General features: G+C 29.9%; 1 protein-coding gene across 1 annotated transcript; it reads left to right on the top strand.

The window, feature by feature from the left end:
* Positions 1-18990: 18990 nt before the first annotated feature.
* Positions 18991-25876, top strand: LOC107484902 (protein root UVB sensitive 5). The gene is made up of 15 exons (XM_016105460.3): positions 18991-19349; positions 19507-19566; positions 19701-19855; positions 20265-20365; positions 20800-20858; positions 20997-21043; positions 21134-21212; positions 21299-21371; positions 22207-22296; positions 22626-22685; positions 22800-22913; positions 23000-23060; positions 23145-23263; positions 25073-25165; positions 25332-25876. The coding sequence occupies exons 1-15, from the start codon at positions 19189-19191 to the stop codon at positions 25560-25562; spliced, it is 1503 nt and encodes a 500-aa protein (XP_015960946.1). The 5' UTR covers positions 18991-19188; the 3' UTR covers positions 25563-25876.
* The last annotated feature ends 1129 nt before the right edge of the window (positions 25877-27005 follow it).

Genomic DNA, 27005 nt, shown 5'->3' with positions numbered 1-27005 from the left:
CGCAGCAGCCATCGCAACCTTCCTTCCCTTCCATCACACAGCCACCGTGCGAACTGCAAGCCTCCGTCGTGCAGCCACGCCGCCGCCGATGCTAGCTCTGTTCCACCGCAACCACTGTCCTATTCGAAGCCCGTTCGAAGGTGCGCCTTGTCTCCGTGTTTCCCTCTTGCGCTCTGTTGAAGGCTTCTTCTAGCTTCTAAGTAATTTCTTCTTTAACTATAATTGAATAATTTTTTGATTCTATGAAGTTCTGTGAGCTGTAAACTGTGATTTGTGATTTTTTTCTGTGAACTGTGAACTGAAGTTACGAAACTGAACCGTGAACTTTGTTGAATAATTTTTTATTTTTCACTTTCCACCCCCAATCCGTTCTGCTAACCGCATCACAGAGCACTAGTTGCAGAACTCTGCCATCGTTGTGCCGAGGAAGACGACCTTGAACTTCTGCCATCTTGTCGTCGTTATTTGTCCTCCTCTGCGATCGAAGGTCATTGACTCAAAGCTCACTTGTGCTTCATTTTCTTATTTTTTATGCTTTGTTCAGAAATCATTTAATGATTATTGAATATTTTGTGTTTTTATTGAATGATTATCTGATTAATGATTATTGATTAGCTCTCCACTACGGTTTTGTGACTTTTTTGGGTTGTGCTGTGTTGCTGCCTGCTGGTGATGAATTTGTTTTTGTTTACTATTTTGTGAATTATTTTTTATAGTGATGTGCTGCTGCTACTATTGATGTGCTTTTGTGTTTACTGTTTTGTGATTTTTTTTGTAGTGATGTGCGATTGCTATTGAGGTGCTATTTTGTTTTTTACTGTTTTATTATTTAATTATGCTTAAATTGTGAGTTTGTGACTCTCTTAATTTCTTAATAATTCATTGGTTTATGATTTAATTATTCTTAGATTGAGTTTTTGCAAATTTTGATGATTGATGACAAACTTTATTTAATGTTGGCTTTTTATTTTTAGATATTTCTTGTGCTTTTAAATTTTGTTGAACGATTATTTGATTATTGGTTAGCTCTGATTCTACTGTACTATTGTTTTATGTTGTGATTTTATTATTTTGATTTACTGACTATTGATTATTGATTAAATATTTGTGCATATAACTTCTGTCTTTTAAGTGTTTTAACTTTTGTGTTTGTGTACTATATTGACAGAGAAACTATATGATTTTGTCAGCTCCCCTTTTCAGGAGCCTAATGAAATGGGTTTTATTCCCTCTCTTATAGAGCCTGATGAATATTTTGTTCAAAAATCACTTTGAATAATTATTAATTAGCTTTGTTCACTGTTGTTGTACTCGTTCTTTTCTACTCTGAATTTTACTATATTGTTGTATCTTTTGTGCTCATTGTTTTTAATTCAATGAAATAATAGATGAATTGAATTAACTCAATTAACTAGTTAAGTATATGATCAAATATTTGTTATTGGTTTGGTTAATTCAAAATTTTTTTGTAACTATTTTAATGAGTTCAATAGTAATATAATGACTAATGAATGATAAATTGTTAATAATTATGAAATCAAATGTTATATTAGATTTTGATTGATGTAGTATTTTATATTTGGAAGACATTTTAAAATTTATATTAGACTATTATTATATTTTAGAGGTATTTATTTATAATTTATTTATTATTTTATATAAAACGATTTTTTCGATTAGACTACGATTGAACCAATTAAACCACATTAAACAACATCCAGACTCAACTGGGATTTCAACTCGGGTGCAGTTTGTAAGAGGCATATAGGTATGCCATCTGTGCTAGGCCTCCACTACAACCTGCACCGCTTAAACTGCGGGTCTTGGCGGGGTGGGGCGGGGCGGACTTTCTCGACGGGCTTAGTTTTTTTTTTACAAAAGGGGTATTTTTGCAATTTTTTGCTAAAATCCAACTTTCCACAACCCAACTTACAAGAGTATAAAGATGAAAATTGAGTGTTTTGGATTATGTTTATGTTGTTTTAGAGGCAATATTTATAATTATGTCTTGGATTGTGTTTATTTTTCTTTGGAGACAATATTTATAATTATGTTTTGGATAAAAATTTGGTTTATAATTATATTTATTAGATATTTACTATTACAAAGACTTTCATGTTTGTGAATATAAAAAATATAATTTTTTTTATGTTTTTAATAAATTTAAATTTATTAATATGGTTGTGAAATTATATATAGTATTTAGTAGTTAATAATAAAAAAATATTTTAATGAACTTAGCCCGTCAACCCGCAGTTAGATAGGACGGAGCAGCCCAACCCACTAAAAGACGAACTTTTGGTAGGACGGAGTGGGCTTTCCTGCTTGTCACCCCTACTCCTATGAACATGCCAACACAGAACATGCTAATGAGCCTTAGCTCAAGTGGCATATGGTCTTCTTTCTTACCAAGAGGTCTTGGGTTCAAGCCTCATATAGTGCAAACTTGATTAAAAAAAGAGGATATCATTTGTATATGGGTGTGGTGTGTAACCTAGAATTGGGGGTTGTCCAATCCATCGACTTAAAAAAAAAACAAACAAGGAGATCTGCACTACATAGTGTCCCGATCCTATAAATTCATATTCTTTCACATTATTGCTCTTGGGACAATATGATAGATCTTTTTTTTCTTTTAAAAATGTTATTTCAAATTAAAAATCTTTTTATTCTTTTCATAATCATAGATTATGTTTTTGTATAGAATTGATCATATTTATCATTGTTTTGGGAACCAAACGAATTGATAGATCACTCAAGTTAACTGAAAATCAATCACTTGGTTGTTTCCGTAAAACTCAAAAAGCAATTGTAAAAAATTGGTAAAAATAGTTAACGGTTAAGTCGGTCTATTTTTTTATTAAAAAATTAATTTTTAAAACAATTATTTTTAGGAATATATCGTATAAAAATATATTAACTTATTATATTTTTTTAACTTCAATTAAATATTTAAACTTCTAACTTTGTTAATGTAATGATTAATTTGATTTTTAAAACCTAGTGATATGATTATTAGAGAATAAAAATAACTATTCTATATCTATTTTTTATTATTTTATTAGAATTTAAGCTATTATATATTATAAGAACACATGTAAAGATTGTCTCTAATAAAAAATTTTAAATTTTTTATTTTTATAAATGTACAATAATTAAATACGTTGAAAACTTAATTTTATATTTGTTTATAAAAAATTTTTATTAATAATTTTAATTTATATGTTTTTAAAGTTGCGTTTGTTTTTAAGAAGATGATAAAATAAGACACTGAAAATAAGGCAAAAAGGATAAGGATATAAAATTGTGTTTTTATATTTTATTTGGTGATAAACTATGATAAATTATGAAAATTTAATTTATTATTATTTTTTTATTTAAAAAATTTGAGAAAAAAATATAATAATAAAAAAATTAACAAAAATAATAAAAAAAATAAGTTGTGTTTTTTGTTAGTATCTCTATGTCTTTCCCATGAAAATGAATACGAAATACACTATTTCAGTGTTACACAATGTCTCTATCAATATCTTAGTAACAAACACGGCCAAAAATACATATTAGTTAAAGTTATTTTATTATACAAGAATGATTTTTCTTATACAGTCTACACAAATTAGATTAATTTGAAACCACTTTTGAATTAAATGATCGAAACATAAATTAGTTATTACACAATAATCAGATATATAAATAAATAATATTGAAATAAATTTTAATCTGGTACCTTTTCTAATTAGCTTCCCCTTAATATTGGAAACCCTCAAATAATATCATGTACATGAGACGACATACGGCAATGCATTTATGCATCCCAACATCGCGATCAAATTGCGCTAATGCAGGCAGGCAAAACTGCAAACGTCAAATTCAATGTATGCAACTTTTTTGGGGTCAGCATTTATGACATGTTGTTGTACAGACTTTTTCTTCCATCATGACTATTTAAGAGTAAAAACTAAAAACTAACAACTTGATCAATGACATCGCATCATTGATCATTCAGACAGTAAAATATACGGTCAATGGGCACTGTTTCTGGAGCTTTTTATTTTTAATATTGGTTCAAATTGGTGTAATTCACCAAAATATCTAAAAAATTATGTTTAATATTATTGTGGGAATCTCTGATTACTATAGGAAAATATTATTGCTGTTTTTTTTATCTATGTCATTATCTTTTTCAACAAAATATTGACGGTAATTTGCACAAAATTTCAATAATGTTTTTTATATATGGTTTACACGTGGCTGATAGATTCTCTTTTTTAAGCATGAAATTTTTTTACTTTGCTAATCATCTTCTCTTTTCTATCTTTTCTTATTTTTATTTCCAGTTCCACGAAACGCTCTTTTCTATTATTATTATTCTTATCCCACCAAAAACAAGCAAACCTACCAAAGTTAAGAAACATGGCAGCACCTATATTTAGGTCTAATTTAAATAAATAATTTAAATAAGTTGTTTTAAAAAAAAGTTTAAAACATAAAAATTTTTATTAATAATAGTTTATAAATAAATTATTTTATTTTTGGATTTTTAGTTATAAAAATACTTATTTTAAAGTTGTAGCGTTTTGATAAATAACTTAAAAAAAAAATTTTATAGAAGAGAATGAATATTAAAATAACAATGATAACAAATATTTTTCAATATTAAATGTTGACTTTACATAACTTAATCACTAATATTGTGTATGATATGGTAGCTGAAAATAAAAAATAAATATAAAATGTGTGTCAATGTATATTTTATTGTTATTTTTTATTTTTTACTCCTATTAGAACTCTCTTCTCCTTTATTGAGGTCAAGAACTTGCTATAATTAACTATGAAAATAATAGCAAACTATAAAATCACATATAAAAAAATAAAACTAAAACTGAAATTTCATACCACAGTTAAATACAAATTTAATAGTAAAAAATAGAGTGATAAAATGATAAAAAAAATAATTAGAAGGAATATATGCAGTAGGTTGTTCAAATACAATATTGTCTGAAAATGGTGGTGGAGGATCAATACTTCCATCAGATGAATCATTACGTGAAAATGGTGAGGTTTGGAACATTGCGTGAGAATGATGGTGAAATTATGATGGAAGGCAAGTGCTTCTAGCAGACCTTACGTGAAAATGGTAGTGAAGGGTCAGTATTTTTCATAGAAAAAGGAAAGTAGATTCTTTTGTTTTAAAATTAAATTTTTTAAGTAAGTGGTAGAATGACTTATTGAGAAGTAGAGAAGTCATATATTTCTATTTCTTCAAAAAGCTGTAAATTAACTTTTCAAAAAGTTAAATAAAATTTTTTAAAATGGTGCCAAACACGCATATTGTGACTTTTCATAATTCAAAAAGTCAAAAAAAGTAGCTTTACTACTTCCTAAACAGGCTTTTACTAGTCATTATAACTAAACCCTATGAAGCACAGACACTTCGCTGAGTTATCGTGTCTGCGTGTCGGACACATTTTGGACACGACACTCACCGACACTCGTCCGATCTGCGTGTCTGCCGTGTCCAACCGTGTCTTAATAAAAAATAAAAATTTTTTCTCCGGACATGCCTGGACACACTTAAATACCATCACGTTTTCGCGTGTCCAGTCTTATTCTTAACATATATTCTTAAAATAAATTTAGATATAGTATATATTATTATTTATTAAAATAAAAATATTTTAAATACTTGATAATTAAAATAAGACATTAAAAATAATTAAAAATTTTAATTTATATTTTAATATCAATAAAATATCAAAATATCATTACAAATGTCAGCGTGTCCCGTGTCGTGTCGTGTTCCGTATCCGTGTTAATGTCTGTGCATTATAGACTAAATCAGGCCATTTAGGTAAATATTTGTATGTCTTAGTTATTGTTTTTGCTTTTTATTTTATTTTTTTGAACCGAAAGTGTTACAGTGTGAACAAAAATTTTTAAAAAATAGGATAATTTTTTTAATTTTTTTAGGTTATTTTATTATTAATTAATAGTAAATTAATTAATTATTATTAGTAGTAGTACCGGCATTAATATAGATGCTAGTTAGTGTAGAATGAGTTTTAGTAAATTAATTATTGTTAGTGACTTAGTGTTAGTGTAAACGTTAGGTTAATGCTATTTAAAATAACTATTTTCAAAAACAAAATTATTTATACATTAATAATTGATTATTATTAATGTTTGGTTTTTTTTAAGAACTTTTTTATTTTATAATTTATTTATAATTTTATTAATTAAAAAAATGGAATTAAAAAAGAATTAGTTAATATTTTTTAGAAATGTTTTTAATTTACATAAAACATTAGTTTCAATAATTATTAATTTATATTTTAGTTTTGTTTAAAATATTTAATTAAATTTGAATTATTATAAAAATATTAAAAATAGAATTATTTAATAATTATTTTAATTTTTGTATTTTACATAAAACATTAATTTTAATTATTATTAATTTATGTTTTTAGTGATGTTAGTTTTGGTTAAAATATCTTCTAATTAAATCTGAACTATTATTAGAAAATAGAATTGATTATAGTTACGTTACTTTTATTATTACTAATTTTTAGGATATATTAGTTTTGGCTTTATTTTGGAATGTTTTTTAATTAAAAAAAACAAAATTATTAATGTTAACAATTAGGCTAGATAAAATGTTAGATACATTTAAAATACAAACTACGATTGAACATAATACTATATAAAATAACAGAAATGATTGAGATCACAAACTACAACTGAATATTATACTAAATAAATGGAAACAACTAACACCACAGACTACGAATTTGGAGTCGATCCACTAGCACTGGCATTACCACGACGCAGGCATCTACTTCGACTTTGACCTTCACCGCCACAAAACCTACAATGCCTAGGACCACGTAGATTATGAATATCCATCTCATTAAAGAAACGAATTTTTTTAGGAAGACCTTTAACCATTCGCTTGAGGTGGAAATTGGGTACTAGTCTTGGTCCATGATGCACAGGCCATGTTGTTGGGTTTCCTAGCGGCCTGAATTGGGTTTTATATACCTTTCGAATCTCTTCAATCGTGTAAACTTCGTGCACATACTATTTCCAATCCAAGCGCTAGTTTGCACAGCAGGCAAACACATGGCGACACGGAATTTGATCCGCCTGAAACTCAAACCACAATCATAATGCTGAAGGCACAAATTTACTGCAAACTCCAAACCACTAGGCATCTCGTGCACTTCAAAGATCTTGTTCTGCCTATCAAATAAGTTAATTTGGATGTTCCCTGCTGAGCGCTAATTTGATAGAATTTTCTGAGTTGTATATTCAGAGAATAGTTGTCCTGCACTTATACAAGCCTCAGCCTCATCTCTCTTCCTTGTGAACAACGCATTTAGCCTGTAAAAATTTGCTTTAACAAGGGTTGTGACCGGAAGATTGCGTGCCCCTTTCAATGCTCCATTAATGCACTCCACTAGCTTAGTTGTCATATGGCCCCAACGATGTCGACCATCATATGCCAAGACATACTGCTATCGAAGGATCCGGTCTAGACACTACTTGTAAGCCTCTCTCCTCTCACATAATCTCTAGTAACGCATATTGAATTCACACATTATTTTAGAATAGCCATGTTGACAATTAGCTTCTGCAGGAGTGGTGCCTTGAAACTCCGCAAAAAGTTGGATGCTATGTGTTGGATGCAAAACATGTGAATAGCTCTCGGATATTTCCATGTTCCATTACTACGACCTACAGCTGAGATAATTGACTCGTGTCGATCAGAGATAAAGGCAACATGATGGAGGAAAAATGTCGGTAAAGATTTTTACAAAAATAATCACGTTACAAGTATATTTCTAAACCGATAATCAGACCTCAATCAATATTTAAATTGTTTGTCATAAATACAAACCCAATAAAATTAACCAAAGTATTTAAACCTTGGGTCGTCTCTCAAGGAATTACAGGAAAGTGTAGTTATTATTAGTTATGGAAAGGTATATTTTTGGGTTTTTGAAATAAGAAACAAGAAAGTAAAATGGCAAGAAAGTAAACTAGTAACTAAGTAAGCTCTTAACAAGGAATGAGAATTAGAAGTCCTATCCTAATTATCATTGTCAATTGTAATGGTAATTGTAGATTGCCTTCACTTAGTTAACCTCTAACTAATGAAGGAAAGTCAAGTGTATACAATCAACTTGAGTTCACAAGTCCTAGTCAACGCATAGTGAGAGACTAGCCTTGGTGAAGTTCAAGCTAACCGACAATCTTCAATCACCAATCCACATAAGAATTTTGATAACTCAAGAGTCTCTAATTAATCAACCAAAGCCAAGAGCATAAAAATCTAATTTAAAATCCAACCAAACATTTTATCAAATACTTGGAAGGCATAACATAAAAACATAGAAAACTAACGAGATATAGAAAAATCTAAAACTAACCAAAGCAAAGAAATAACAATAACAAAGCAATTGAACAATAAGAAATGTGAAACATAAATTGCATTAATGAAAATTGAGAGTAACACATGCACTCATAAACTAAATTAGCAAAATAAAGGAATCAATTAGAGAAGTAAAAAACTAAAGTGTTAGAACAAATAAAAGTAAGAGAAAACTAAATTAAAGTAAGGTAGAATTTTGAAAGTGAGAAGGAACAAGACTAAAAACCCTAACACCTAGAGAGAGGAGAGAGCCTCTCTCTCTAGAAAACTACATCTAAAACCTAAGATTGTGTGAATGAAGTGTGAATGATGGATTCCCCCCCTTCCAGCTCCACTCTGCAGCCTCTAATCTGTATTTTCGGGTTTAAAACTGAGCCAAAAATAGCCCAGAAATTGCCCCCAACGAATTTTAATTTCTGCAGCACGTGACACTTTGTCACGCGTACGCGTCATTCACCCGTACGCGTCGCTTGCCTGATATGCTGGTCACGCGTACGCGTCGTCCATGCGTGCGCGTCGTTGCCAGCTTCCCAAAACATCATTTTCTTGTATTCCTTCCACTTTTGCATGCTTCCTGTCCATCCTCTAAGTCATTCCTGCCCTATAAAACCTAAAAACACTGAACACACATATCACGACATCAAATGGTAATAAGTGAGAATTAAAATTATCAAATTTAAGGCCAAAGAAGCATGTTTTCAATCATAGCACAAAATTAGGAAGGAAAATGTAAAACATGCGAATTATATGCATAAGTGTGAGAATAATGGATAAAATCCACTCAATTCAATACAAAATAAACCGTAAAATAGCGGTTTATCACAACACCATCCTGATTAACTACATGTGTTTGTAAATGGTTAAGAAAAAAGTGCCAGACATCGACAGTCTCACCTTCGACTAGGGCAAATGCAAGAGGCACGACATTTCCATTGCCATCTTGTGATACTGCAACCAAAAGAGCTCATTTATACTTTCCATACAAATGTGTGTCGTCAATCTGGACCACTGGTTGCAACTTCTAAATGCTTTAATGCACATGTAGAAAGCCTAGAAGATTCGTGTCAGAATCCAGAGATCTTCAACTAACTCATCCCCTTGATTGCCATATGCAGTTTCATACTCAACAACTGCTGATGGTTCTTTTGCAACTATTGCTTTAAACCATGTGGACAAAGCTTCATATGAATATTCTCACCCACCAAATATTTTTTAATTGCCTTTTGCTTGGCCAACCATGCTTTGTGATAACTTATCATGTAGGTGAACTTCAATTGCACTTCAGCAATGACAGATTTCACCTTTATGGACGGGTTAGCTTCAACTAATGGCTTTATCGCTTCTGCAATTGTATTAGAGTCCAGTTTAGCATGCTCTTGAGATATGGTACTTTTAGTGCACGTGTGACTACCATTGTACCTCCTTATCACCCAATAATACTATCTTTTCATAAGACTAACTCTGATAAGTCAATCACAAGTTGTTCTGTACTGTATGCATTTAGCATAGAATGTTGTTGGTTCTGATTCATATACCCTATAATCAACTCCTCTTCGAATTGTATACTCTTTAACTAATGCAATAACAGCCTCTCTAGAGTTAAACTCCATTCCAACGGTGAATTCACCATCAACTACAACAGCTGGGGCTACACCAATAATAAAACAAAAATAAATCTAAATAATATTCTATTAATAATAATAATAATGACAACAATAAATAGTAATAACAGTATAAAAATAAAAAAATACTAATATAAAAACAAAACAAATAATAATATTACTAACATTAAAAAAGTGAACAACAACAACAACAACAAAATTACCTGTATTGACGTATTTAGGAAATTCTGGTGCATGCATGGCATCAAGATTCAAAGGATGCATAAAAGATGGCTCTCTACATGGATGTTGTCCGGTTAATGTATTTGTAACATCAGCCACATTTCTTTCAACCATTATCTCATCTTCCTCTACATCTTTAGTTAGACCAACAACTTCATAATTACCTTCAAACTCTTCATCGCTTTCAATATTATAACCCACCCAGTCTATGTTGGATTCTGAAAAATCAACATCATCGATTTCTTCGAACTCAACATACAACTCGATAAGTGAGGCATGTGCTCTATTTTGATGATAGGTAAAAAATATTCTTTACATACTAGCTTCATCAGTCACATGCATTATTTGAAATTGGCCGAAACCATCAAATACTAGCACAGGCTGCTTGTACAGAATATTTATCTCTCTCTTTTGCACTTGATGATCTACACTTTGAGAAAGTATACTCTAAAATTCTTCATATGTTATTGAAAGAGGAACAACAATAACACATAGATTCTCACAAAAAAAGTTCACGCCTTCATGTGTGTGAGATAAAATCTGACCATTGTAGAATATGTTTAAACTAATATAACCCTCCATTTTATACACTCATCACACTCACTCACAAACTTTTTTCACTCTCTCAAGTTGAGAACATTTTGTAGAATAAAGTTCTTATTACTCCATTTCTATGTTGAACTTTACTCTCATACTCCAATTTTGCATTTTAGCACAATCCAAAACTTCTTTTATAGTTAATTTTATATTTTTTATTCCTCTTAGCACAAAACGTTGCTGACATTTTCACAAAACGTCATTCACGTTTTTACTTTTTCTGCAATATGTGAACGACGTTTTGACCGAAAAATAATTTAAAAACATGTCTTCAAGCAAAATGTCATTGACGTTTTCTCTTTTTGTCAATTAAAAAAAAATAAATATACAATATGTCGATGACGTTTTGCATATAGTAAAATTAAAAAATATTTCTTATACAATATGTCGCTGACGTTTTGTCCATGCTAAATTAAAAAAAATTATGCAATATGTCGATGCCATTTTGCTTTTTTTTTTAATTAAAAAAACCTCACTGACCCACAAAACGTTGATGACATTTTGTTCCTTTCGAAAAATTGAAGCAGGGCCATAGTAGAGTAAATTACAATACCATTCAAATATCATTGGATATCACACATACATTTATAATATAAAAAAAACCCAGCCCTGTTTCTGTAAGGGAGAATGAATCCTCTCATTTTTTTTAATAATTAAGGGAGTAAAGTATGATCTCTTACCATTAATTTTATAACTAGAACTAAGAATAAATATGAGAGAGAAAAATGAAGAATTAGAGATCACATTTTACAATCTCAATATTTTTTAACAATTGAGAGGATCTATTCCTCCTGCCAAGGGAGTGTTACCAGGTTTAAAATGAGTTTAAATAAATTTTGGATTTATCTATTTTGTATTTTTAAGACAAATGATATTATTATAAAGTTAAAATTTTTTTATTAAAGATATAAAAAATTAAAATTTTAATGTATTTATTTTGTATTTATTAAACTAATATAACCCTCCATTTTATACACTCATCATACTCACTCACAAAATTTTTTCACTCTCTCAGCTTGAGAATATTTTGTAGAACAAAACTCTTATTACTTTATTTTTATGTAGAACTTTACTCTCATACTCCAATTTTGCGTTTTAGCACAATCCAAAACTTCTTTTATAGTTAATTTTATATTTTTTATTCCTCCTAGCACAAAACGTCGCTGACATTTTCACAAAATATCATTCACGTTTTTACTTTTTCTGCAATACGTGAACGACGTTTTGACCGAAAAATAATTTAAAAACATGTCTTCAAGCAAAATATCACTGACGTTTTTCCTTTATGTCAATTAAAAAATAAATATACAATATGTCGCTGACGTTTTGCACATAGTAAAATTAAAAAAAATACTTTTTTATACAATACGTCGCTGACGTTTTATCCGTGCTGAATTAAAAAAAAATATGCAATCTGTCGACGCCATTTTGCTTTTTTAATTAAAAAAAAAACTCACCACCCACAAAACATTGATGACGTTTTGTTTCTTTCAAAAAATTGAAGCAGGGCCATAGCAGAGTAAATTACAATACCACTCAAATATCATTGGATAACACACATACGTTTATTATATAGAAAAAATTCAGCCCTATTTCTGCAAAGGAGAATGAATCCTCTCAATTTTTTTAACAATTAAGGGAGTAAAGTATGATCTCTTACCATTAATTTTATAAGTAGAACTAAGAATAAATATGAGAGAGAACAATGAAGAATTAGAGATCACATTATTTACAATTTCAATTTTTTTTAATAATTGAGAGGATCTATTCCTCTTGCCAAGGGAGTGTTACCAGGTTTAAAACGAGTTTAAATAAATTTTGGATTTATCTATTTTGTATTTTTAAGACGTATGTTATTATTATAAAGTTAAAATTTTTTTATTAAAGATATGAAAAATTAAATTTTTAATGTATTTATTTTGTATTTATTAAACTAATATAACCCTCCATTTTATACACTCATCACACTCACTCACAAACTTTTTTCACTCTCTCATATTGAGAATATTTTGTAGAACAAAACTCTTATTACTCTATTTTTATGTAGAACTTTACTCTCATACTCCAATTTTGCGTTTTAGCACAATCCAAAACTTCTTTTATAATTAATTTTTTATTTTTTATTCCTCCTAGCACAAAACGTCGCTGACATTTTCACAAAATATCATTCACGTTTTTACATTTTCTGCAATACGTGAATGATGTTTTGACCGAAAAATAATTTAAAAACATGTCTTCAAGCAAAACATCACTGACGTTTTTCCTTTCTGTCAATTAAAAAAAATAAATATACAATGCGTCGCTGACGTTTTGCACATAGTAAAATTAAAAAAATATTTCTTATACAATACGTCGCTGACGTTTTGTCCATGCTAAATTAAAATAAATTTTATGCAATCTGTCGACGCCATTTTTCTTTTTTAATTAAAAAAAACTCACCCACCCACAAAACGTTGATGACGTTTTGTTCCTTTTAAAAAATTGAAGCAGGGCCATAGCAGAGTAAATTACAATACCACTCAAATATCATTGGATAACATACATATGTTTATTATATAGAAAAAACTCAGCCCTATTTCTGCAAGGGAGAATGAATCCTCTCAATTTTTTTAACAATTAAGGGAGTAAAGTATCATCTCTTACCATTAATTTTATAAGTGGAACTAAGAATAAATATGAGAGAGAACAATGAAGAATTAGAGATCACATTATATTAAAATTTCAATTTTTTTTAACAATTGAGAGGATCTATTCCTCCTGCCAAGGGAGTGTTACCAGGTTTAAAATGAGTTTAAATAAATTTAGGATTTATCTATTTTGTATTTTTAAAACATACGTTATTATTATAAAGTTAAAATTTTTTTATTAAAGATATGAAAAATTAAATTTTTAATGTATTTATTTTGTATTTATTAAACTAATATAGCCCTCCATTTTATACACTCATCACACTCACTCACAAACTTTTTTCACTCTCTCATATTGAGAACATTTTGTAGAACAAAACTCTTATTACTCTATTTTTATGTAGAACTTTACTCTCATACTCCAATTTTGCGTTTTAGCACAATCCAAAACTTCTTTTATAATTAATTTTTTATTTTTTATTCCTCCTAGCACAAAACGTCGCTGACAATTTCATATCATTCACGTTTTTACTTTTTCTGCAATACGTGAACGATGTTTTGACCGAAAAATAATTTAAAAACATGTCTTCAAGCAAAACATCACTGACGTTTTTCCTTTCTGTCAATTAAAAAAAATAAATATACAATACGTTGCTGACATTTTGCAAATAATAAAATTAAAAAAAAATATTTCTTATACAATATGTCGCTGACGTTTTGTCCATTCTAAATTAAAATAAATTTTATGCAATCTGTCGACGCCATTTTGCTTTTTTAATTAAAAAAAACTCACCCACCCACAAAACGTTGATGACGTTTTGTTCCTTTCAAAAAATTGAAGCAGGGCTATAGCAGAATAAATTACAATACCACTCAAATATCATTTGATATCACACATATATTTATAATATTGAAAAAACTCAGCCCTGTTTCTGCAAGGGAGAATGAATCCTCTCAATTTTTTAAACAATTAAGGAAATAAAGTATGATATCTTACCATTAATTTTATAAGTGGAACTAAGAATAAATATGAGAGGGAACAATGAAGAATTAGAGATCACATTTTACAATCTCAAATTTTTTTTAACATTTGAGACAATCTATTTCTCCTGCCAAGGGAGTGTTACCGGGTTTTAAATGAGTTTAAATAAATTTTGGATATATCTATTTTGTATTTTTAAGACATATGTTATGATTTTAAAGTTAATTTTTTTATTAAAGATATAAAAATTTAAATTTTTAATGTATTTATTTTGTATTTATTAAACTAATATAACCCTCCATTTTATACACTCATCACACTCACTCACAAACTTTTTTCACTCTCTCAGATTGAGAACATTTTGTAGAACAAAACTCTTATTACTTTATTTTTATGTAGAACTTTACTCTCATACTCCAAATTTTCGTTTTAGCACAATCCAAAATTTCTTTTATAATTAATTTTTTATTTTTTATTCCTCTTAGCACAAAACGTCGCTGACACTTTCACAAAATATCATTCACATTTTTACTTTTTCTGCAATACGTGAATAATGTTTTGACCAAAAAATAATTTAAAAATATGTCTTCAAGCAAAACGTCACTGACGTTTTCCCTTTCTGTCAATTAAAAAAATAAATATACAATACGTCGCTGACGTTTTGCACATAGTAAAATTAAAAAAATATTTCTTATGCAATACGTTGCTGACGTTTTGTCCATGCTAAATTAAAAAAAATTATGCAATCTGTCGATGCCGTTTTGCTTTTTTAATTAAAAAAAACTCACCCACCTACAAAACGTTGATGACGTTTTGTTTCTTTCAAAAAATTGAAGCAGGGCCATAGCAGAATAAATTACAATACCACTCAAATATCATTGGATAACACACATACGTTTATTATATAGAAATCATTGGATATCACACATACGTTTATAATATAGAAAAAACTCAGCCCTGTTTCTGCAAGGGAGAATGAATCCTCTCAATTTTTTAAACAATTAAGGGAATAAAGTATGATCTCTTACCATTAATTTTATAAGTGGAACTAAGAATAAATATGAGAGAGAACAATGAAGAATTAGAGATCACATTTTACAATCTCAATTTTTTTTTAACATTTGAGACGATCTATTGCTCCTACCAAGGGAGTGTTACCGGATTTTAAACGAGTTTAAATAAATTTTGGATATATCTATTTTGTATTTTTAAGACATATGTTATGATTATAAAGTTAAAATTTTTTTATTAAAGATATAAAAATTAAATTTTTAATGTATTTATTTTGTATTTATTAAACTAATATAACCCTCCATTTTATACATTCATCACACTCACTCACAAACTTTTTTCACTCTCTCAGATTGAGAACATTTTGTAGAACAAAACTCTTATTACTTTATTTTTATGTAGAACTTTACTCTCATACTCCAATTTTGCGTTTTAGCACAATCCAAAACTTCTTTTATAATTAATTTTTTATTTTTTATTCCTCCTAGCACAAAACGTCATTGCCATTTTCACAAAACATCATTCACGTTTTTACTTTTTTTGCAATACGTGAACGACGTTTTGACCAAAAAATAATTTAAAAATATGTCTTCAAGCAAAACGTCACTGACGTTTTCCCTTTCTGTCAATTAAAAAAAATAAATATACAATACGTCGCTGACGTTTTGCACATAGTAAAATTAAAAAAAATATTTCTTATGCAATACGTTGCTGACGTTTTGTCCATGCTAAATTAAAAAAAATTATGCAATCTGTCGATGCCGTTTTGCTTTTTTAATTAAAAAAAACTCACCCACCCACAAAACGTTGATGACGTTTTGTTTCTTTCAAAAAATTGAAGCAGGGCCATAGCAGAATAAATTACAATACCACTCAAATATCATTGGATATCACACATACGTTTATAATATAGAAAAAACTCAGCCCTGTTTCTGCAAGGGAGAATGAATCCTCTCAATTTTTTAAACAATTAAGGGAATAAAGTATGATCTCTTACCATTAATTTTATAAGTGGAACTAAGAATAAATATGAGAGAGAACAATGAAGAATTAGAGATCACATTTTACAATCTCAATTTTTTTTTAACATTTGAGACGATCTATTGCTCCTACCAAGGGAGTGTTACTGGATTTTAAACGAGTTTAAATAAATTTTGGATATATTTATTTTGTATTTTTAAGACATATGTTATGATTATAAAGTTAAAATTTTTTATTAAAGATATAAAAAATTAAATTTTTAATGTATTTATTTTGTATTTATTAAACTAATATAACCCTCCATTTTATACACTCATCACACTTATTCACAAACTTTTTTCACTCTCTCAGATTGATAACATTTTGTAGAACAAAACTCTTATTACTCCATTTCTATGTAGAACTTTACTCTCATACTCCAATTTTGCGTTTTAGCACAATCCAAAACTTCTTTTATAGTTAATTTTTTATTTTTTATTCCTCTTAGCACAAAACGTCATTGCCATTTTCACAAAACATCATTCACGTTTTTACTTTTTTTGCAATACGTGAACGACGTTTTGACCAAAAAATAATTTAAAAACATGTCTTCAAGTAAAACGTCACTGATGTTTTCCCTTTCTGTCAATTAAAAAAAATAAATATACAATACTTCGCTGACGTTTTGCACATAGTAAAATTAAAAAATATTTCTTATACAATACGTCGTTGACGTTTTGTCCATGCTAAATTAAAAAAAATTATGCAATCTGTCGATGCCATTTTACTTTTTTAATTAAAAAAAACTCATCCACCCACAAAACGTTGATGACGTTTTGTTCCTTTCAAAAAATTAAAGTAGGACCATAGCAGAATAAATTACAATACCACTCAAATATCATTGGATATCATACATACGTTTATAATATAGAAAAAACTCAGTCCTGTTTCTGCAAGGGAGAATGAATCCTCTCAATTTTTTTAACAATTAAGGAAGTAAAGTATGATCTCTTACCATTAATTTTATAACTGGAACTAAGAATAAATATGAGTGAGAATAATGAAGAATTAGAGATCACATTTTATAATCTCAAATTTTTTTTAACAATTGAGAGGATTTATTCCTCCTGCCAAGGGAGTGTTACTAGGTTTAAAATGAGTTTAAATAAATTTTAAATTTATCTATTTTGTATTTTTAAGACATATGTTATGATTATAAAATTAAAATGTATTTTATTAAAGATTTAAAAAATTTAATTTTTAATGTTTTTATTTTGTATTTATTAAATAAAAATATTTAAATTTTTTATTAATAATAAATTTATTATATGTCTTTAAGATACATGTTAACTAAACTCATAATTTTACATAGTTTGAATAAATATAAATATATATAATTTTTATGAACTACTAAATTTTATTAAGAATAGAGTGATAATTTGGTTTTGAAAAATTTTCACTTTAAATTAATTAATTTTTTAAAAAGATATTAATTATGTCTTTTACGTCGTTAGTGTCAACAAAATAAAATTATCTATGTATTTTATTATTTGCATGAATGTATTCTATTGTTGCTGACATATAAACATGGAAAAGATCTTGTTTTAGATTATGAAATATTTGTTATCTTCTAAATTTTCACATAACCCTCGTCAAAACATTAATTGTTTCCTATTTACTACGAATTTTAAAAAAATATTTAAAGTTTTACTTTAAAAATTATCTTTGTGATAATAGATACGTCATTGTAATTAACAGTATACATAAATACTGTCATTAAATTTTACATAATAAATTAACAAAAAAAATAATATGTCTATTATTTATTATTTTAAAAGATTTAATTGATATATATATTTTTAAGACTAATTAGTGATGTAACTATCACTTTATTCTTTTATTAAATAAAAATCAAATAATATGACAAAAAAAAAATCAATGAACTTTAATAGACATAGATACAATACTATATANTACAATATATTTTAAATGAATAAATAAATACAAGCATATCAATACATAAAAAATTATAAATCTTTCTTATTTTTAAAATTAATGAGTATGGAGTAAATGTTTTATTATATTAAATATTAAATTTATATTAAGATGTTACTTTTAATCATAACATATAAAATATAAAATCATTAAATTTTGTTTTATATGAAAAATAATAGATCCTGTTAATTATTTTCTTAATTTCTTACAAAGAAGTTATATATAAATACTTTCTAAAAATAAACATTGTATTTAAATTTTTACTGATTTTGATTATTAAGATGATTATTATTTATTAGCATACTATTATTAATAAACCCTATCACGGTATCACCAATTCGCCATACGTCAGGCGTCACGTATATATTTATTTGAGATAAATTTACCAGTAATTTGTTTTATTTTTTTCATTTTGGGCTTCCTAACTGAAACGACGTAAACAGAAAAAAATATGGGCCAGTTGATGTTTCCTATTTCTTTTTATCATATTTATTTATATTTGGATAAAACAAAAAATATTCATATTTCTTGTTCAGTGTTCACCATGCCCTTAGGTTTCTGCTAAGGATGATGATGGTGTAACTCTTTCTATTTCAGTAGCATCATTTACCAAATAAATAAATAAATAACTAAAATAAAATAAAAAGAAAAAGGGAAGGAATAAGAAGAAGAAGAAGAAGAAGAAGAAGAAGCGAAAGAAACTATTTTTACAGTTTTCATATTCTATTTTCCCCCCACTCAATGTCTCACACATTGCGAATTTCATTCCCTACATCGCGTTCTTCCTTCAACAATACTTCATTGAAGAGGGTTAAGAGAAGCAGAAATCATCACTTCCCTCAAATCCAATGCTCTTCCAAGCATTCAAGTCTCAAATATGAAAATCATGCTAATAATGAAGGGTCGGTTCCTTTTTCATTTTTTGGTTTCAAAATTGATTTACTTAAATTATGATCAATTGTTTAACTTTGAAGGGTTCACTTGAATTAAACAAACCATTTTTCTTAAATTATTTATTTACTGCCCCTCTCATTTTGTTGTGGTTTTTAATTTTTTCAGAGGTGAAGGCTTATCTAAAGTGATATTGGTTGAGAGATATAGCAATGGTACTGCTAAGAGGTTTTTACTCTTTACTTTTAAACTATAAAGTTTTGTTCTTTGGCTTCTTCCTATTTTTAATTTATGAACAAACTTCACAGCTTATGGTAAGTACATTTTACATATTTGATTATTTTCCCACTTATTATGAGCAGATATGTGTTAGGTGATGATTCACAGTTGCAAACTATCCTTGTTGAGGAGGATAGCTCTACAACAAACAGGTTCCAAGATTTGAATTCTTTTGATGGAAGAATATCGTGGCTTCCACAGATAATCAAGGATTTTGTTCTACCAGCTGGCTTTCCTGGTGATTCATTTAACAAAAATTTCATTTCTTATTTGTATATCATAAGCTATTGTTGCTCTTATTTTCCTATAAACCACGATATCAGCTGAAGTTAGTGGTTTTGATATCAACTTTTAAGATATTAAGCTTTAGGGAAGTAGGATAAGCATTGTGATTTTGACATGTTCACTTATATAATCTCATTCTTATATTCTTTTATAGTTTATTCGGAGTGCTTCAAAACTTGATGGCACCGGTAGTTGTATAAATTTTTAATGATTTGAGACTTGTCTAATAGGCTAGTAGATATTTGCATAAGGGTAGAAAGCTGATGTTATAAACTTTAGTAGAAGCTTGTTGATATTTTAGTCCAGTGATTAAGTGAAGTTGGAGGGAAACTTTTTGTTTACATAACTTGGTCATAGTGCAGGATCTGTTTCGGATGATTACTTGAACTACATGTTGTTGCAGTTCCCTACCAATGTGACTGGATGGATCTGTCACACCCTAGTTACTTCAAGTCTCCTAAAGGCATGTCAATCTTAAGCTGCTGATTTTTTTTTTTCTCACTGATTTTATATTATGAATACTTGTTTAATATTTTAGGTTACTTTGTGTCATTTCGTTATTGATTCTGACTAATAGTGCTCATGCTCGATATGCATAATGCATGCCAGTGGCTTAACACCAAATTTTAAAATTCATTTTGATTTACTTTGCTGCTTTTTTTTTCTCTGAAAAATGTTGATGGGCGTAAGGAAGCCATCTCCTTTAATAACTAATGCCTTAAATTTTGTTCAACGAAGATTTACTTCCTGTTTTTATGTGGTTGTGCAGCAAATTGCCGTGCAATTTATGTTCTGCATAACAAACTTTCTTTTTGTCTCAAAAACAAAAATAAATAAATAAATAAATAAACAAAGCAGACTCTGTCTTTCAAGTCAAATTTTCTACTTTACTTGCAGGCTGTTGGCATTGGCTCTTTCTCTGGAACTACGGCGGCTGCTTCTGCTGCTGCCATCAGGTGAATCATAAACTTTAGATCTTATACCTTTTTATACAAACATAGCATCTCTTGCATATAGATATTCCTTTTATGCAATCATTTATTTGCTAGTTTTACTTTTATGTGGTTGATAGCATGTTATGCTTTCATCTTTAGATGGGTCACGAAGGATGGCATTGGAGCTGTTGGGAGATTATTCATTGGTCTGGCAATCATGAATGAAGTTAAAGGAAGCAGCAAATTATATGCTGACATGTTACTTTCAACTAACTGACTGTTGCCACCTTTCTCAGGTGGAAGATTTGGAAATCTGTTTGATGATGATCCAAAGCAATGGAGAATGTATGCAGACTTCATTGGCAGTGCCGGAAGGTCTGAGTACTACTCCTTGTTTTTTCTTGTGGACATATGCTAATGAAACCTAGCTTAGAGACCCTCACTGCTGAAATCTCATGCAGCATTTTTGATCTGACAACCCAATTATATCCGGCCTATTTCCTTCCTTTGGCCTCTCTTGGAAATCTTACAAAGGTTCGTCACTATGCAAGTTTATTACATTTCAGTGCTATGTTTTTTTATAGACATCACTGCATATAAATGTGATAAGAATGAGTGGAGCAATAAGAACCAAGAACCAGGCCACAATACCAATTGGTGTTATCTAATTGGACCAAAATAACTAAGAATGCACGAAATTTTTGGGATTAAAAAAGAAAGATAATCTCTTTAATTGCCAAATGCAACAGGGTATTTGTATACAAAATTGGTCAAACCTATTCAAAAGAGATATATGAGAAGTGGGGATGACAAATTGGAAATTAGAAAATAAATAGCACAAATCTGTCACCCTTATTTGTTGTTGATTAGAAAGAATAATGACATGGATAACTTTTCTGTGTTTGTTTGGAGGAAAGGAATACATAATAGACATGCTGATAGAAATTTGCTTCGTTATTTATTTATTTTATTTGGATAAATTATATGTACAAGCATAAAGTCACTGAATTTTTGAGTATTGATTCTCTGCCATTTTGTACTCCTTGGACTGACCTATATTATCTTTCTAACTTCCTTCTCTTTCTTCATCACATTCTGAGTGAAAAATGGCAATGCAACCTTTTATCCTTCCTTGCTCCCTTTTCGACAAACATAGCAATCTGTAATGTAAAAGTATAAAAAGACTAATAGATTAACTTTCAAGTTCAAAACAAGGAGTGTTGGTTTGGGGTATATTCAAAACAAGCTTAGATTTCAAAAATTTTCAAATTTAGACTCGGAAACAATTGCCTCATTGATAGTAATATCATAGCAGCACTAACTCTATACTTTATGAGCAATAGTTTCTTAGTGTTTGGCATTGAACCAGGCTGTTGCAAGAGGACTAAAGGATCCTTCCTTTCGTGTGATCCAAAACCACTTTGCGATCTCAGGAAATCTGGGGGAGGTAGCAGCAAAGGTATACCCTCATTCTAATAATGGTAACGATCTTAGTTTCTGATTGTACTTTGTTCCATGATTATATATTATAATAGTTTTAAAATTTCTTAAATGGTATGTCTTTTCATGAACTCTAGTCTTATCTTAATTCTTGTTTATAATCATATCCATTAATACAATTCCCCATTTTGCTCTCCATATTGAAGCAATGTTGTTGGCTGATCTCAGTTTCATAGTTTATAATCACATTGTCAACCTTCTCTATACCCCCTATTATGTAGCACCTATTTTTATGACTAACTGAAAAATGTCGGGTTTTCCTCATAATTGTTTATTTAAATATCTCAGGAAGAGGTTTGGGAAGTGGTTGCCCAGCTGGTTGGCCTTGCTTTTGGCATATTAATACTGGTAAAGTACATAGATGTTTAGGATGGCTTTTTATTTATTTATTTTTCATTTTTGTGGCAACACCAAGATACCATTAGTTGGCAAGTTACATTCGTTTCAGGTTATTTACTGCAGGATACACCTGGCCTTATAAAATCATATCCCGTAATTTCTTTAACATGGTTGAGTATGCGACTTCTGCATCTTTGGCTACGCTATGAATCTCTTTCAGTCCTTCAGTTTAACACTGTAAGCATGTAGTGCTTTATCTCAAATAGCTGAAAATTTATATGCATATAAGGTGATTTCTGATGATTCTTCTGTTATTTTTACAGATAAACCTCAAGCGTGCTCGCATACTTGTAAAATCACACGTGTTGCACTCAATCGTTCCAGGTTACATTCAGACAAATTCAGTGCTTTAGTGTGTGTTATTTTCCTTCACAGAAATGTTCAATTTGTCAGATGGGTTTATTTCAGGATGCGTGGATTGCAACAGGGAAGAAAATATATTATGTTGGTCACAGTTCATGAAGCCAAAGATTATTTTTGGCTTGCCCCTGGAAAAGATGGATGGTGTGACAAGATCTCATTTTGTGGTATCAGATCACTATTGCTGTTTTTTCTGTTAATTTATTTTATTTTTTACAAAAGAAAGAATTTCAATAAGGTTTTGAAAAACAAGGATCATTATTTAAGGAATTGGGTATAGTAGGTAAAGAAGAGGGTATAAAAGAAGATGAAGGTGTTGAAGAGGCATGTTGAATATTATCACTCCCTGCAATGTGCATACCCAAAATCTAACTGTCAACTGTGTTAATGGAATTAAGACCAACATCAATTTTGCCAGAAGAAACACAAGGGATACTCTCCTAAAATAGAGCTGAGACATTGTAAAACTTGTCCTCGGAGTTGTCTTTAACCTCCTTATACTGTAGTTTTTTTCTTGGAGAGAGACTATCAACAGTCCCTTATCTTCCATTTTCATCTTCCCAAAGATTCATGGAATCCATATTTGAGAAAACATCTGTAGAGACAGTCTTGTCATCATCTACCTCTTCACTAGCTATTACCATTTTCTTCCCTTTTTGATCTTCTGCACAAGGAGGTCCGAAATTGGGAGGAACACGATCAATATTAGGGGTTGACACTCCATGCTGTTGGACAGATGAAGAGGGGTTTTCCGAAATTGGGAGGAACACGATCATCTGCCCATATTTTGTTGCACCCACACTTGTTTGGCCTTCTTTCTTGATTGTTGGTTTTTGAGGAAGGAAGAATAGTTTTATTTCCTGATGACACATTTCGTGTTCCCAACCTAGAGAAAACATTTCCATTAGACTGTTCCAGTCTAGAAAGGATATAACATTTTTGTTACCTTAACCTGGAGAAGACATAGGTTTAGGTTCCATTGAGGATGGCATAAAACATCCCTTATGATGTTCCTGCATTTCTTTTCATCTTCTCGAACCCAAAACACCTTCCTATTATTGTTGGGAGAAATTGTAACACGAAATTTCCATTTTAGAGGGATTTCCGAGGCTTTTTGGTTTTTCCTTTGGCTTCCTACTCAGCTACATCCTCATTACCACCCCTTCTTTTAACCACCATTGAGAATGGTGTTTTCCGGAAAACTAACTTGGAGAACGGAAAAGGGTGATATGAAGGTTTCTTTTGGATGTCCTAAGAGGGTTTCGTATCGACCAAGGCAATGTGAGCTTGTTCAAATTGATGCCATCCCTCTCTTGATAGATCTTCAGGAATAATAATTGAGCTTCTTTTACCTCTACCCAAGAATTCAGTTATTCTAAGAAACCTTCCTCTCTTGTTTTGAACACGAAAACCAGAAAATGAATTTCTTCCATCTTTGAAACACTTATAAAAGGAGGGATTTGATGATAGAACTTCTTCTCGAATAATGGACAGCAGCCAATCAACAACATCCTTATTCAAAAACAGGGACTCAAAGAAACCTTCTATGCTTTCTCTTATCTTAAATCGATATAATTTTCTTTCTCCCTCCTGCACCAAGTCAAAACGCTTTCCTTCAGGAGCAAGAGAGAAAGATTCCCCATAATTCCATAAAAACTGAAACTATTGGACAGGAACTAAGGGAGGAAAGTCCCTCAGCAACACAAGAATGAACTTGAAATTGAAATGAGGGGCAGCAGACAATTATTGAGAACTCTTGAAGCGGAAACAGCAGCTCAATAACCCATCGAACATGAACAGCAGCCAAAAACATGGAAAAATAGATTCAGGATTATATTTGTTACCCTATTGTTGTTAGTGTCACAAATCACAGTTTTATGAAGAAAAGAAAAATAGATTCAGGGTTATATTCTTTCTTGTTCAAATAAAAACTATAAGACAGTCATATAATTCTTATTCTTCTTAAAATGGGGCAGGTGAAGGAACTTCTAAAATTATATGCAAATGAGAAACATATTCTTATAGTGAACCAGCAAGAAGAAGGTTTGGAGTTCTATGTTTCTTTCAAGGTTTGCTCTAAATTGTTATTGATAGTGTAGAAATTTTCATGGAACAGTTTGCTGTGTATAATTTATATGCAGAGCTCATCCATAAAAATTTCAACCCGAACCAAACATACCCTGAGAATTAATTGGAAGTCAATCCTCGTTTGGTGAAGTTACAGTCATGTTTCAGGTTGGAGCAATGAGCATCTCAGTATTGCGAAGTGTGTGGCAAATGTTCTGGCTAAGCGAGAACTGGGATGGCGAAGTTAGTGTCTGCGATCAACTTGCTAATAGCCTGATGCAATTGGAAGACAGGTTTGATGATTTCATTCAAAAGTTGAAAGAAGCTGGATGGAATGCCCAGCAAATCAATTTGAAGGTTCCCACAGAAGTCTTAATTGATGATATAAATCTTCTCTAACTACTAAAAATATTTATATTAGAATGTTTCATATTTTCATTATTGATATGACCAATTGACCATTCAAATTAGTCACTCTGTTGGCAGAGTTGCAACCATTCGAAGATATAGTTTCCACTTGCAGATATGCAGAACATGGGGACAATGCAACACCTATTCGTGTAAAACTAATGGCATGATTTGAACATTTGTATTCATACAAATATCAAAGTATTTTCATACATCAAAAAAATAATCTAACTGTAAATAAAATGTTTGTCAAATCCAGCTATCTAGCTTGGACACATCTGACAGATGCTGGAGTTTTCTTTCTTCTCGGCGAAGGGAGATGGTGAGTTTATATATATTTTTTGTGTATTCTCATAATATTTTGTGATTATTTTTAGCTTAGTTAGCTGATGCACAGAAGAATGAAGACTCCTTTGTTGCAAACTTTTTTGGAATAATTTGTAGTGACAATAATTTATTTACAGCCAGTAAAATTGTATAATATATATGAAGACTTTTATATTCTTACATATATTATTGTTCCTTCATGCCATTATCTTTATATTAACGGATTTTACAGCTAGAGTGTTCATTGTGGTCAATTTGGCTTGTAGCCCTACTCATTGAATATAACACATACTTTGTTGTAAAGGATAGATCTTCATCAATTTTGACAAAAATATATCATTTTTGAAGTTCTTATTAGAGAAAACAAGTTACTTGGTTAACCTTTGAGGAAGCTCAGAGATATTTGATTTCATCAACTTTGTTTAACCAGTTAAAATCATGATTTAGGAAACAGGGGTACATAGTGTTGAAGTATATCTTAATTTATGACCTATATGGTATATGATTCTAAATAGTGTTCTGCATTTGTAATTTCACTCATTTGTGATTGTAATATTGTTGTTGTGGTAGTCTGGTAGATCGTAAACCATCTATTTTGTTACAATTTTTTGTTGCAGTAATCAAAACTGATGATAGTAAATAACTTAATTATGTATATGCTTGTGGAGCTATCACGGATTTGCTATTAAAGAACCATAGTCGCCAAATTAACGATAGATTAATTACAGCCTTGCATAATCGCGAGGCTTATTACATTTGGTGCTAATCAGACTTCTTAAGCATCTAATTAGGGATCTATAGAGGTTGTGGCTAGAGACTTACTCCGTTGGCAGAATTTTCTTAAGCATCTAATTATTCTCTCTCTCTCTCAAGGCAGAATTTGAACTTTCGATATTTACTAAGCGGATGAGTGAATTAACCAATCGAGCAGCCAAGATGCCAAATTAACTCCAACGCTCTAGATTGAAAATTGCAAAATGCACCTTCAATGTATTAATTCCTTTCTTGGAAAGGTTCCTATCCTATCCTAGGTATTCAGATCTTCAACCAGATGAATCTACCCAGAGCATATTGTAATTTAATGCAATTAGGTGGTACATTATTTGT

The sequence above is a fragment of the Arachis duranensis genome, chromosome 4 (assembly GCF_000817695.3).
Source record: "Arachis duranensis cultivar V14167 chromosome 4, aradu.V14167.gnm2.J7QH, whole genome shotgun sequence".
Classification (NCBI taxonomy): Eukaryota; Viridiplantae; Streptophyta; class Magnoliopsida; order Fabales; family Fabaceae; genus Arachis; species Arachis duranensis.
The sequence above is the reverse complement of the archived record's forward strand: the minus strand, read 5'-3'. Positions and strand labels throughout refer to the sequence as shown.

Coding starts and splice junctions, on each gene's coding strand:
- LOC107484902 (XM_016105460.3), top strand. CDS start 19,189: ATGTCTCACACATTGCGAATTTCATTCCCTACATCGCGTTCTTCCTTC. Junction 19,856..20,264: donor TCTACCAGCTGGCTTTCCTG/GTGATTCATTTA, acceptor GTCATAGTGCAG/GATCTGTTTCGGATGATTAC. Junction 25,166..25,331: donor AGTTCTATGTTTCTTTCAAG/GTTTGCTCTAAA, acceptor GTCATGTTTCAG/GTTGGAGCAATGAGCATCTC.